General features: G+C 42.6%; 1 protein-coding gene across 1 annotated transcript; it reads right to left on the minus strand.

Moving 5' to 3' along the window:
- Positions 1–7,816: 7,816 nt before the first annotated feature.
- Positions 7,817–9,658, minus strand: Fusl1 (Fus RNA binding protein like 1). The gene has a single exon (XM_039100246.2). The coding sequence runs from the start codon at positions 9,579–9,581 to the stop codon at positions 8,031–8,033; it is 1,551 nt and encodes a 516-aa protein (XP_038956174.1). The 5' UTR covers positions 9,582–9,658; the 3' UTR covers positions 7,817–8,030.
- Between the last annotated feature and the right edge of the window lie 5,350 nt (positions 9,659–15,008).

Below are 15,008 nucleotides of genomic sequence, written 5' to 3' on the forward strand. Positions count from 1 at the left end.
TGGTGGAGACAGAGGAACGAGACTCCAAGATGAACGATATAAGAAAGAACACAGAATAGCCGAGTGTGTTCTTGCACATCTGTAATCCCAGTATTTTAGAAGTGGAGGCAGGAGAATTGTGGTCACCCCCCCCCCCCGCCTCTGCCTCTCTCTCTCTCTCTCTCTCTCTCTCTCTCTCTCTCACACACACACACACACACACACACACACACACACACACACACACACCCCACAGTAGAATACAACTGAAATCCTACTACTGTGGTGGCCGGGCAGGAAGGTCATGAATTGGTAGCTGCATGGTTCAAATAGCAAAAGTACTGGGAAATGTGACAACAACAAGGATGAAACTTGAGGACATTATGCTAATTCTAAGACAGATACAGTGTGATTCTACTTATATGTGGACTGGAAAATAATCAGATTGGAGCAGAGAGTAACTGAGGCTGGGATGGAGGCAGAAATGGGAAGCTGCTATTCAGGGTGGGTTTCACAGGGCAACGGGAATGTCTTACAGATTCACTGTGGAGCATGGTGCTTTCAATTACCAACCCTATAGTGTACATTTAAAAACTATTGTGAGAGGAGGCCTCCCGTTAAATGTCCTTACCTCAAAAGAAGCTGCAGACTGATGGCACTTTGGAAAAGCACTTCTAAACAGAATAGGAATAATTAACTTATTATGGATATTAGATTTACAATCTAAAAGAATGATAAATCACCCCCCTCAAATTTTGAAATGCATATAATTATCAATACACACACACACACACACAGAGAGCTTAAAAAGTTTAAAACATGCTACACAAGGTTAAAAATTTAATCAAGTTATCTCCAAGTGGATACTCTAGTAACATTCATAATTTTGACACAATATTATATAGTATCAAAATAATCTCAGAGACTAATAAAAAGTGGCGCAAAAGAAATGTATAATGTAAAAGCATTAAAACCTCACGAGCAAGAAAGAACAGGAGCAAAACTGTTCCTCAGAGACAGAAACCGTAGCTGCAGGCATTCATTGTCAGTCTATACAAACTCAAAAAGGTTGATGAAAACTGTAAAAAGCAAAGAGATGAAATACTATTACTTATCCTCAAATGAAATTGAAATGAGAGACTTTTAAAAACTGGGCTGCCTTGTTTGGCCTCAGTGGAAGAGGATGTGCCTGGTCCTATAGTGACTTGGTGTGCCAGGGTGCCTTGGTACAGGAGAGAAGCTCCCACTTCTTGAAGAAGCGGGGGGGGAAGAGGCCCTGTGAGGAGGGCACTGGGAGGAGAGGGGCGACTTCGATCAGGACATAAAGTGAATAAATAAATTAATGGAGAAAAAACTACACGAAGAACATTTGTTTTTGGGTTTTGAAGCATTACAAGGAAAGAACTCTCTTAAACTGGCCTCAAAGGTGTTTGCATTTACTGAAGGAGTTTAGTGATCAGAAACATTTTGTTAGATATAATTAAAAAGTTTCATACATTTATGTACATTTCCTAATGGTCACACTGAAAATACCTTTTGAAATAATTCCCCTGTATCTCCTCCAAACTGGGGTTCTCATATCGATTCTTCGCACCATTAACTGATCCCCCCTCCCCCCAGCAAGGCTCAGCACAGTTTCCAGCAGTGTCTTCCACAACAGGGATGGTACCATGAACACACCAAGACTGTGATAGCACGCAAAAGACCTGCACATATTCAAGCCAGAAAAAGAATCCAGCACTAGGGAGGGAAGGTGGGCACAAAGCCCAACCCATAACCAAGAAACTATTTGTAATTAGTGCCTGCTGGGAGGAGAAAAATCAGTTTTCTCCAGTGGAATGACACTGGGTATATAGACACACTCCACTGAGGCTTCACGCTCAGTAGTAGTTGACTAACCCAAAATGGGTTCTGGATTTTTATATGCTTTTTGTTGTTATGGTTTTTTGATTTTTTTTTTGGTTTAGTGTTCTTTCTTTCTCTCTCTCTCTTTCTTTCTTTCTTTCTCTCTTTCTTTTTTGATCAGGAGGGAAAGAACATGAAGGTGAGTATGTAGGGAGGTAGAGAGGTCTGGGAGGACTTGGGGAAGAGAAAGAATATTATCAAAATATATTGTATAAAAAACTTTAAAAATAATAAAAGTGTAATAAAAAAGAAATTGGGCATATAGGAAACATAACATAAAATTAAAATGGACAAAAAAGTGTGACCTACTATTTTAAATGGAATTTTCATCCAAGCTCTTTCTAAGTTATAAGTTTTGACCAGGAATTTTCTTACTTGGTCTGTGGAAAGCAATCTTGTTAAAGATATGGCAACAAAACAAAACAAAACAAAAAAATATTTTTCTTGTTTTGAGCTCAAAATGCACATGACTGTGGCTATGCATGAAATGTGGAATTTCAATAACTCCTCTGTTTTACGTTAACTATTACTTCACAGCAAAAGATGGTTCCGCGGATTGCTATTTCTAGCCTGGGGGCTGTCGTTCTTTGCGCTCATATACCTTTGAGACTTTTTTGTTTCGCAAGTTTGCCTTCATATTTCTTTGTGGAAAAAATGATCATGGAGACCAGCATGACAAACTATTATGTACAAAGAAGTCAGCTTCAGTGTTAGGAAGGCACGATCTACTTTCTTTGAGCAATTTATCCACCAACCTATACCACACCCTCCCCATGCAATTGTTCTTAGTCAACTCATAGACACACATTCTATTCAACAGCTGTCTTGAAAACAGACAGATGGGGTTGGGGATTTAGCTCAGTGGTAGAGCGCTTGCCTAGGAAGTGCAAGGCCCTGGGTTCGGTCCCCAGCTCTGGAAAAAAAAAAAGAAAAAGAAAACAGACAGATGTTCTTAAAATGAACGCATCACATTATTACAAGCCTCAGGTATCAACACATATCCTACCATGTTCAAAGTTTCCTACTGTATAAAAAGGTGTTGTAGGGAGTTTTTTGTTGTTGTTGCAGTTGTTTTTGAAATTATGATTTGTAAAAAGTTCAAATGTGACACAGCCCTGTTTCAAATCTATTAGCTTTCCTATTCATCTTTTTTCTGGATTATTTTATGACAATTTAAAATGTTTTTTTTAATGTTATATACGTGTGCGAGTGTGTATGTGAGTGTGCCTCTGTGTGTGTCTCTGTGTGTGTGTGTGTGTGTGTGCCTGTGAGTGTACATGTGTTCATGTGAGTGTGTACCACATGTGTATAGGTCCATGGAGGACAGAAAGGGACATTGGGACATCTGGAGCTGGGGTCAGTTAGGAGTTGCCTGATATGAGTTCTGGTAAATGGGCTTGGTTCCTCTGGAAGAGCAGAAAGTCCTCTTAGCAGCTAAGCCATCTCCGGTCATTCTTTCTTAGCTCTGTCCCATTCCTGTGCCCCCCTCTCCCCTCCGCTCTCAATAAGGCCCTCTCTCACATTGAATTTGCTGTTTTGTTTACAGCTCTAACTAATCTCAGTAGGAGCTGTCTCTGAAGGGAAGCAGTCTTCCAGCCGTAAATATCTGGGGAGAGAGCTCTGATGGACATTTTCTCACAGACTATCAACATCCTTATATGGCCTAGAGCCTTTGCCATCCCTCTGAACTTCACCCTGGGGGGGGGGGGGAGGCAATGCCATTTTCCCATGGGTCTGAGGCTCTGATCCTTGACATGGCTGGTTCACATCAGCAACTCCCAGTTTGCTCACGACTGCACACGCTCAGGGCTTCCACTGCTTCCCGTGGGATTCCACGAGTCCTTTCCTCATCCTCAGGTGACAGGCTCAGTGCTCTGAGCATGCCCAGTGCCCTGACTCCAGCTGCTGGGCACTAATGATTGCAATGGCTGTGTGGTGTCCAGAAGATGGCATTTCACAGCCACTGTCTTTGTGCTCTTCTTTCTGCTTCCTTTTCTGCAATGTTCCCTGAACCTTGCCTTAGAGGGAGTGCTATGTGTCCTAGTCAACGATGAGCTCTCAACTCTCACTCACTCTCAGCATTGCAAGGGGCTGCAAATCTATATACACTGACACTCACTGCAAAGAAGCTTCTAATTAAGGCTGAGAGTAGCCTTTGTCTATGGGTAAAAACACAAAATGTAGAAGGCAGTTTGGTGGCATGCCAATTCAGCAAGACAATAGTCGTAAGTGCCCCCCCGCCACCTATGATCTTTCCAGCCATATGTTTGTGACCCAGTTCAGTACCAGGCGTGTATTTCCTGTTCTCAAGTGCAAATCCAGCCCAAGGGCAGTTAGTTACCTTCATAACAGTCGTGTCACTCTTGTGCCACTGGCACATCTTGTAGAGCAAGCAGGCTGGCATTTGTAGTGGTTTGAATGAAAAGTATCTCCCATAGGCTCAGATGTTTGAATACCTGGTGATGCTGGCTGGGGAGGTTATGGGAGCATTAGGAGGTAGAGCCTTGTTGGAGAAGGTACATCACTGGGGGAAGGCTTTAGGACTTTACAGTCTTACTCTGCTTCCGGTTTGCTAGCCCTGCTTTGTGTTTGAGGTTGAATATGTACTCACTCAGTTTTCTACGCCACCTACTGACTGCCATCCCTCTCTCAGCATATAAACTCTCTGGAGTTGTAGGCCCCAATCAAATTTGTCTACATATAACTTGTCCTAGACATGGTATTTTATCAGAGCAACAAAAAATAGCTAATAGAGCATTGTCATTTATAGGGTTGACAGGTGATTAAGACCGTCAGCGAATTTTCACTCTCAGAAGCCTGAACAGTACCTTCAAGCAGTATGAAAACTAGTCAGGAGGGAGGAAGACTCGAGAACAGTTTCATCCTGATTTCTCTATAACTTGCAACTAAGGTGTACAGTATCTTCAGCAACATGGCCTTAGCATGCAGTTTTAGTGGGCAACAAAATGTAATGCCAAGAACCTGTATTTTTTTTGTGGGGGCACTTCTGGGGCCTTTCTGACCAAGAACTTATAAGGAGGTATCCCAGAGTGGTACAGGGATTTTTCTTAAAAAATGGCTTCTAGGAACACCATTGGATAAGCCATGTACAACATTTTCCTTATAATTCTTTTTTTAAAGTTATATTTCATAATTGGTTAACAAAGTAGCAGGTTTCTGTCCTGGTTGCTATTTTTTTTTTAACTTGACACAGCTAGAGTTATCTGGGAGGAGGGACCTCAATTGTCACCAGATTGTCTGTAGGCAAGATGTTTTTATCATTAATAATTGGTGTGGGAGGGCCCAGCTCACTGTGGGTAGTACCACCACTCAGCCGGTAATCTTGGAGTATACAGGAAAGTAAACTGAGCAGAGCAGTGAACAGCATCCCTCCCTGGCTTCTGCTTCTGTTCCTGCCTCCAGGTTTCTGCCTTGACGTCACTCAGTAATGGAATGTGATGATCTGGGAGTTATAAGATGAAATAAACTCATCCCCCATCCCCTTCCCCCTCCCCATGTTGCTTTTGGCCATGATATCTTATCACAGCAATAGAAGGCATTGTTATATATATATATATATATATATATATATATATATGTATATATGTATATATATGTATATATATATATATATATATATATATATATATAGTGGATGACCTACGTCTTGGTGAGAGATTGGAGCCACCCACCATTATTGTATGAAGGCCGATCTTTATTTCTAGTAACCTCCCCACATCATACTATAGTTAAAACACTAAGTATGCATACCTCTCAGCAGACACTCTAAAATCTAAGCGGGTATGGAGCAGTATATCTCAAAGCCTTGAAAGATCACTTCTAACACAAATTACCAAGTATGTCAAATCTCTACTTGATAAGTGAAGGAACAAAACCACGTGATGATAAACACAACCCAAAAGAATGGATGACCACTAAGCTATTGAGAATGCAGTAATCACCGATGAAAAACAATGTTCTCCCAACTTCAATACCTTGAGAGATGAGGAATGAGGACAGTATAGCGTATACTAGAACATTAACTACTAGACACAGCATGGAAAGAAAGCAAGCTGACTAAGGCCAGTTATCGGTACTAGACCAAGAAAGCACACAGAGGTAAAAAAGAAACCGAGCAAACAATAAAGAATGAAGAAGATAAGGCAGCTCAAGCTGAGGAGATGTGAGAGAGGAGAATGAATGCAAACAGATAACCTGAAACGATTTCAGCACTTGAGAGAATGAAGCTGGGAAAATTATAGCCCCAGGCCAACCTGTGCCCCATATCGGGAGCCTGTTCAGGGTGGAGAAGGTGCACACAGGACAAATCTGCTTCACGAAATCAGATCTTAAATACAGGGTAAAGTGGAGAAAATGAACAGGAGGAAAATAGAAGCAGAACAGCCTGTATCACTGTTTCTCCTGATTTAAAATCAGATTTTGTGAGATGAGTTTGTCCTGTGTGCACCTTCTCCATCCCCAACAGCCTGTAATTCTAGCATTTGGGGAAGTGGAGGCAGAGGATAAGAAATTTATTGTCATCTTTGGATATACATGACGTCTGAAGCCCTTGTGACCTTGTCTCAAAACAAATGACCAAGGAAAATGAATAAAAAATGTGTATATTTCAACTGTCTTGTCTGGTTTAATCAGTTAGAACTAAAAGTTTCTATCAAAGGCCCACAATCAAAGAAAGAAAATCAAACAAAGAAGAAAAATGAAATGAGAGTACAAATAAAGAACTTTTAATGAAAAATAGCTGGATGTGTTGGTGCCCATGTCTTTAATCACCATAGTCAGGTGGATCTCTGTGAGTTCAAGGCCAGCCTAGTTAGCTGTAGGGTAGCCAGGCCATATATAAGGACCTTGTCTCAAAAAACAAAAACAAAAGCAAAAAACAAAACAAAACATAAAAAAACCCAACCAACCAACCAAACAAAAAACCCCCAAACCATTCCGCCAATCAAAACCAAATCAAACCAAACCAACATGCCCCAAAACAAAATAAAGCCTCAAACCCTAACTTTTAATTAAAAATAAAAAGGAAAAAGTCTTGTTTCCCACCCTACTCACGTGTAGCTTTTCTTTTTTGGTTGTTTGGATGGGGTCTACCAGAGAGCAGAACCTTTGCATATGTTTCCCTGCCATTTGAAAGCCAGAATCATGGTGTTTATAAGGTTTCTTCTTCCAGCAAACCTTTTCCCAGGTCATGGACTACTAGTGAACTATTCAGTCTTGGATCATCCCCCGTGTAAAGGACAATCTGCAAGTGAGGATCTCTTCCTTTCTATCGGTCAGCTGTTGAGTGACATAGTCCTCACATGCCACTAGATCATCTGTTTTTTTGGACCCCCACTGCAGTACAATTTATGTGAGTTTAGCACTTCCAAGAAGCGTCTAACAAGATGCTTCTAACTTTTGAACATGTGCATTTATGCAGAGGTGAGTATATATAGATCCCAGGAAAGTAGACAGAGGACCACAAGATGAGAAAAGGATATAAATGATACAAAGTGGAAGGGAGATAATTGGGAGTGAGAAGGTTCAGATGAGGAGGGGGTCAAGGAGATAAGAGAGAGAAGAGGGTAGGGCAACTTCAACCAAAAGTAATATCGACAATTTTTACTGCTGTAGCTCGCCTACCTAGAGCTACGTGGTAAGATCCTATTGCCGAAGCCACTACATGTGTTGAACATGGAGCATAGAGAATTCAAGCTAGAACCAGGCTAGTAGTTCTTTCTTCTGACCAGCTCTTACGATGCTAGGAGATGCTATATAGGCTGCTGCGAGAGAATTCACATCAATAATTTTACTCAGCTGTGGGCTCTGTGCCCAGTAATAGTCTACAATACTGGCAAGGTGAGCACAGTGGGATTATACAGTGGTCTAATAGTGGGAAGTCTGTTGTGGGGGTAACCAAACACTTTCTTCCTTTTTTTTTTTTAACTAAAATGGTTTTTAATGGGAACCAGAGATATGGTTACAATTACGGTAGTCTGACTGACATACTCACACACACACACACACACATACCGTTGCCCACCCCCCCCCAAAATATCTATGAGCAATCCTGAATTGTAAGTTTACAAAATAACGAGGGTAACATTGGGTACAGGAAGAGCTGTTCCAGAACTTCAGGAGCCAGGCTAAATTGGCCTCTCCCTGCGATCCTGTCTGTGCTCACCCCTGGAGTCCATCTTGCCAGGGCCAAAACCACCTCTGTCCCCACCACCCCGGCCCCCTCTGAAGCCCCCGCGGTCCCCTCCTCGGCCCCGGTAGCTGCCCCGATCATATCCTCCTCTGCCATGCCGATCATCACCGTAGTTTCCCCCCATATGAGAGCCTCCTGGTCCCCCTCCTGGGCCATCTGGCTTAGGTGCCTTACACTGGTTGCATTCACTTCTCCAAGAGAAGTTCATGTTCTCACATGTAGGATTAGGACACTTCCAGTCCCCAGCTCGTTGCTGTCCTCCACCTCCACCACCTCCACTGGGGAATCCTCCCCGGCCACCACCACCGCTGCCACCTCCTCCATAGCCTCCATGGCCCATGGGTCCTCCTTGCCCTCGGCCTCCACGACCATTTACCCGGTTGAAGTCAGCACGCCGGGTAGCAAATGAAACTTTAATAAGATTCCCAGAGAATTCTTTTCCATCAAACCAGTCGATTGCAGTTTTAGCAGAAGGTGGGTCATCAAATGAGACTGTTGCCTCACCCTTCAACTTGCCAGTTTCCCTGTCTGTATACAAATTAATCATAGGCTGTCCAGTTTTCTCGTTTGTCTTAATAATTCCAATCTGCTTGAAGTAATCCGCCACAGATTCAATTGTAACATTCTCGCCTAGGCCTTGCACGAAGATGGTATTATTGTCTGAATTATCCTGTTCAGAATCATGATGAGATCCTTGATCCCGAGGACCACCAAATTTATTGAAGCCACCACGGTCACTTCCGCCCATGCCGCCTCTGCCTCCTCGGCCACCTCCACGGCCTCTGGGTTCATAGCCACCACTGCTTCGGTTGTAAACACCTCCACCGCCCCTGCCATGGCCCCCACGATCCTGCTGGCCTCCCCCGTAGCCACCACCGCTGCCACCACTCTGGTACTGATTGCCATAACCACCACCGCCATCGCCGCCACTCATAGAGGACTGATCTTGGCCATAGTTGCCTCCACCACCCCTCCACCACCTCCACTGCCTGCTGTTGTACTGGTTCTGTTGTCCATAACCCTGAGGTGGGTTATAGGAGCTTTGTTGCTGTCCGTAGCTTTGTTGCTGTCCACCATAGCCAGACTGTTGACCATAGCCTCCACTCTGGGGCTGCCCATAGCTGCTGCTCTGAGAACTGCCACCATAACTTCCTGAGGTGCTACTAGGAGCTGGCTGTTGGCCATAACCGGGGTAGGAGGACTGCTGCCCATAAGAAGACTGGGAACTTTGGCTGCTGCCATAGCCACCAGTGGAACCATATCCCTGGGGAGCTGACTGAGTTCCATAGCCTGTGTTTTGGGTCTGTTCATAAGAAGAACCATAGCTGCTCTGGCCGTATCCTGAAGTGTCAGCTGATTGGCCATAACCACTGTAACTCTGCTGGCCATAGGGCTGATTGCTCTGTTGGGAATAGCCCTGCCCAGGCTGGGTAGGATAGGCCCCATAGCTTTGAGTTGCTTGTTGGGTATAGTCGTTTGAAGCCATGTCCACGCACGCGCGCACAGGCCGCTAAGCAACAGGATTCCAGACGACTGCGAAGGGACGCCGCGAGGACTGAGCCAACCAAACACTTTCTAATTGGATTTGAAGGTCCTTTCCACAGGACGGAATTCAAATCCAGTCAAAAGCCCATACCTGGGAAAGCCACGAGCTCTAGTTGAGAAGCTCCTGTTGTTGCTTTGAAAAGAGACATGATGTGCCTGTCGAATTGCCTTCTAGATAGTACTGCAATCATCTTTGTTCAGAGAAGTTTCTTTTTGCGCTGCTCAGTGAATGCAGAGACTTAAAGCTGACCAAAATGTTGGGAAGAAGGGACAGTTGAATGCTCGACCATAAATCGGACATCTATATCGCCCCTTTTAAGGCTCAGGAAACATCGCAGAAGAAAAATGGAAAGAATGTGAGAGCCAGAGGGAAGGTGGGACCCAGGTATGAAAAGTGACTCCTGGGCATGTCACCTCTTGGCACTCTACTCTTGAGCTCACAGCAGCTGTGAATACCTACAGGAGAACCCAGAAGACATGACCATAGAACCCAGAAACTAGTTGATGCTGGGGAGGAAAGACATTTCCTTCAGTAGTGTAGCCACTGATGAGGGATCTTTGCCCCATGCTTCTGTAAACAGATTTAATGAAACCCACTGGGTCACACACACATAAAAGAAATGAAAATATAAAGGGGTCTAGCTGGGGAGAGGAAGGGGATTAGTGAGAGTGGGATGGGGACAAGAGAGAGTAATGCATGTATGCATGGAATATGATAAAATACATTATATATAGGCATAAACATTTTACTGAAACTCATGAGTGCACTTAATTACTTTATGCTACTAAAATGGTTTAAAATCAGTTGTAACTGTGAAACTATACTTTACTTTTGGCTTTGTTCTTGGCCCCACCAGTGTATTAGAGCCGCCTTAAAATGTCAGTCAGGTCTCAATATGTATCTTTCTTACATTTTCAGTCTCATAAACCCAAAAGGAAAAGCTTTGTGCCTAGTTTTAGCATTAAGCCTTAGGCAGTTTAGCCTTTAGATCAGATCCACTATTTGCCAGTGTCTACAGGAGTGGAGAGGTGAGGTATGTGCTCTCTGGGGTTTGCAACTTATTAGGCCATTTCTGAGTTTCAAGAACCCTCTTGCTTTAGATCTCAAATATCTTGAGCATTTCCAGGCTCAAGGGCATCTCCTCTCACCATTAGAATAACCTCAACTTAGCTATTGAACTACCACCCAGAAAGGCTGATTTGGAGGTGTGCTTGGGAATTTTTTTAAGTGAACAGTTGAAAGCTGTTCCTAAGGCTGTTTCTTTGGGACCATTGTAGCAAGCATTCTGGACAAACAGAAGCAGGGTTTCCTCGAGAAAGCATTCTGGACAAACAGAAGCAGGGTTTCCTCTCCATGTTCACTTCTCTCCACTATCCCATTTATGACAGCACCATGGCTGTACTAAAGTGTTTATTGTACAAAAGGTTGTACTAAAATGTTTCTCGTCTTCGATCTGGCTTTGGTGGACTCGACAGTAGCTGTGAAGATACTTGGCTTACTTTGGAGGCATTGTCTTTGTGGTGAAGATGAGGTTATGAATGGGCCTTTATTGAATATGACTGCTTTTAGAAGAAGAGCGACATAGGCAGAGCGACATAAGGAGAATGCCTTATGACAACAGAAGCAGAGCTGCTGTGTCCACAAACCCCGACTGCCTCAGACTTCCTCAGACACAAGAGTCTAAGAGAAGTTCATGGAACAAATTGTTTCCTACAGCTTCCAGAGAGCTCATAACCTACCACCATCTTCCTTTTCTGATCTCCTGAACGAAGAACAACATTCTGCTGTTTAAAGCCATCATGTTTGTGACGTCCCGCCCACCCCACAGAAGACCCATGAAACTAAGAGATTTTCTCACTGCAATGTATATATGTGTGTGCGTGTGTAGGTGTGGATGACGGAAGTTTGTGTTACTTATAGAAAGAAAAGGGTCATCTTAAAAGTATAAGTTGATTTCTCCTGTGGTTAGTAGGTAGCTACTTCCGAAGAATAGTCATAGTAATGATAAATAAATAAGACGTACACATCAATCAATATCTATATAGCGATTTCTGTGGAAACAGTGGAGGCTTTCCCAACTATTTCCCCACTCAATAAATGGTCATAGGTTATCACTAGTGCAGAGGGGTTTATGGGCAAGATGAAGGCTCAAATTGAAATAGAAACAACAGAACACACTCCCCCAACCAAGTTCTACTTGATTTCTGAATAATCACATAGGAATGCTTGTGGATAGACCCTGCTACTAGCTCTATTTCAGAGGAGACATTCTCTCAGTGTTTCCTTTATTTCTTCTGTGACATCAGTGGCGATGGAAATTGTTTCTGGGCATTTGAGGCAACCTTGGTCTTTATATGATTTGAACTCCAGAATGAATACATGACTCCTCTTATGAATTTGTTTCTTCACCATCCAGTTGACTCTTCCAGAAGAATTAATTGTTTTCTGAATTTTTTTTTGTATACCATATGATAAAGACGAACAACTCTCCGGTTAGAGAAAACAAAAGACCCTGGGGTTCTTAAGTCATGACCACTTTAAGCTCAAGTTAATTTTATTTTTTTGCTGATATGTAATTTATTTTTACGAACATTTTATAATTGTGACATTTGACATAACTCTCATGTTTTATAATTCCCTTCAAAATGTTTTGTTGAAGCACTGGTATATCCTAACAGTCATTGGGTAGGCACCTCCTTTCCAGGGACATGGTCCCCACATCCACCAGAATACTCATACCTCCTATTGTGTCAACCAGGTCTGAGATGCTTACACTAACTGCTGGATCCTGTAGTTATTCTTATTAGAATCACTGGCCATGCCATCCCGGTTCTTAATCTGTGCAGATAATTTGTATACTTCAGAACATCTGATGTTAATAATTTTTCAGCTCAAATTAATCTTAATGTAGATATTCTGAGTTTGTACCCCAGAATGTACCTCATTGACCCACTCTATGGGTTCTTGGGTTTTTGAGCAGCCCCTTGTAGGATGCCAGGTTCTTGTATACATTTTCCCATCTCATAAACAATCCCTACTGAGAGAAAAATTTAATATGTTAGGCCTTGACCCAAATCCAGTGGAGAAACCCTGCCCATTCAATTCTTTTTGTAACTCCTGCATAGCCTTGGGAAATAATTAAGTGTTGGGGACCCTGCATTCCTGCTTTTTGAGTTTGAAATTTGTTAGGGTGGAATGATCACATGTCTGCAAATAGTCTTGCTTTGGAATGAAGACACCTTCCCTGTCTTCTTACATGCAGTGTCTCACATGTAAGGTCAATACCAGGCAATTTTTATTCCAATCATATACTTCAAGACCTAGTGCTTAAAGGGGAGAGACACTGGTCTCCAAAAACAACAGGTGAGTTTATATGTATTTTTTGAGTATGAACCATAGTCTTGAACTGGGTCCCAATGCAGAAACAGGAAAATTTGTCTTTACTCATTAGCTCCAATTATTAGCTCACTTTCAAAACTTGGCATGCCAACTAGTGTGTTTCATGATGCCACTTTTGTATGCACCTTGGGTTTGTTGTGTTTCCCTCACTCCCACCATGCCTCTCCTCTGCTACCCTCCTGTGGCCCCTTCCTCCCCCAGTAACCTCCCTTCTGCATTTATTTCATGTATTCTGTTAGTCTTCCCTTCGCCTTGAGTGTTCTTTTTCTGTTTTCATAGTCCCCTTTCTACTTTTATGGCATATACTCATCTCCCATTTATTAGCATATTCAAAACTTCAAATCTAGGTGCACATAGGAGAGAAAATATGTATTTGTCTTTCTGACTGTCACCTTCCTTAATGTAATAATTTTTAGTGCCACTCCCTTTCCTGCAATGTGAAGGTTTCATTTTTCCTTATGACAATACAATTCCATTGTGTGCGTGAATCACCTGTTCCTTTTCCGTTCATTCGTCGGTAGACATCTAGACTTGCTCCATTCCCTAACAATTGTGGGTAGTGCAGCCATAAGCATGGATAGTACTTGCTCATAGTTATGCTCTGTCTTCCCCCATCCAGTCCACTGAAAAGTTAAAGCCTCTGAGTTTCTAGGTAATTCATGATCTAGTCAAGTTGACACCTCAAAAATAACCATCGCAACTATAAACATTTGTTTTATAGATGGTTTCCAGAAATCAACGAAAACAAACATTTTCCCCTTGTGTTTGTTGTTGTTGTTGCCATTTGTTTGTTATGAGTCAGGGCTAGCCTGGGACTCACTCTGTACACCAGGCTGGTCTCCAACTCACAGAGAGCTACTTGCTCCTGTTTCCTGAGTGCTGGCATTACAAATGCCACATTTTGTATGGCACTCTTGGCAATAGTAAACATTTCATTTGGTTTTTAGATATATTTGGTTGTAGTAATTGAAAAGCCACATTGCCCACACTTCAATTAACACCATGCCAATTTTTCAAGTGTAGTTTTGGAGTGGATATTATCATTCCTGGCTTTATTCTCACCGAGGGGAGCACGGTTGTGATGTCTAGCAAAATGGCTTCCCAATGATTCTCATGAAGACCTCTCTCATGGTTTACCATTATCTTCTGATTGAGCCATACACAAATATTCCTTATGCATTTTCTGACCTCCTACATATTCTTCTATCAATCATTTGAACCAAAAGACCCTGACAATTTCCTCTTGATCCCACTGTTACATCACTCCAGTCCTTCTCTTCCATTAGCCATTTGGAAAACTTATCTGTACTTAGGACATCATCCATGACATGGGAAACTTCCCTGGGATCAATTGCATTTTAAGGTTCTCTATGATAACTGTTCTCCCTCCTGCAGGGTAGGTGGGCGGCTGAGTGGAGCATGTTTCTGTGGGTTCCTCAAGCTTCCTGTCCCTAAGTTGTCTCTCTTGATTGTTTTGATTTGAGGGTCTCATTTGTCAACATGTCCTTTTAGTGGAACTTGTATGGGGATAAGCACACTATCAAAGCAGGGGTTTGTTTCTTGTCTTAACCCTCTCTGAATGCCTCATCACTTCAGACAGATTCCTTCCATTGATCTCTTAGAGTAGAGTCACTGGTAAGTTACCGTGATTCTCTGTAACTTCCCCATCTGTTAGAACTACTACCTTTTGACCTTTAGAAGAGAAATTGACTGGTCTGCCGTTTTCTTTTTCTTTTTTTTCTTTTTTTCTTTTTTCTTTTTTTTGGAGCTGGGGACCGAACCCAGGGCCTTGCGCTTGCTAGGCAAGTGCTCTACCGCTGACCTAAATCCCCAGCCCCTGCCCTTTTCATTAGTACACAAGTCCCCCATTTTTTCAACAGAGACATACACTCTCTCTAACTAGTAAAAGGGAATATTGCATCACAGATGCAAATAATATGATTTCCTTCTGCTGTTAACTCTCCACTT

This window comes from Rattus norvegicus, chromosome X (genome assembly GCF_036323735.1).
Source record: "Rattus norvegicus strain BN/NHsdMcwi chromosome X, GRCr8, whole genome shotgun sequence".
Lineage (NCBI taxonomy): Eukaryota > Metazoa > Chordata > Mammalia > Rodentia > Muridae > Rattus > Rattus norvegicus.

Excerpts from the sequence above, each read along its gene's own strand:
- Fusl1 (XM_039100246.2), bottom strand. The coding sequence starts at position 9,581 with ATGGCTTCAAACGACTATACCCAACAAGCAACTCAAAGCTATGGGGCC.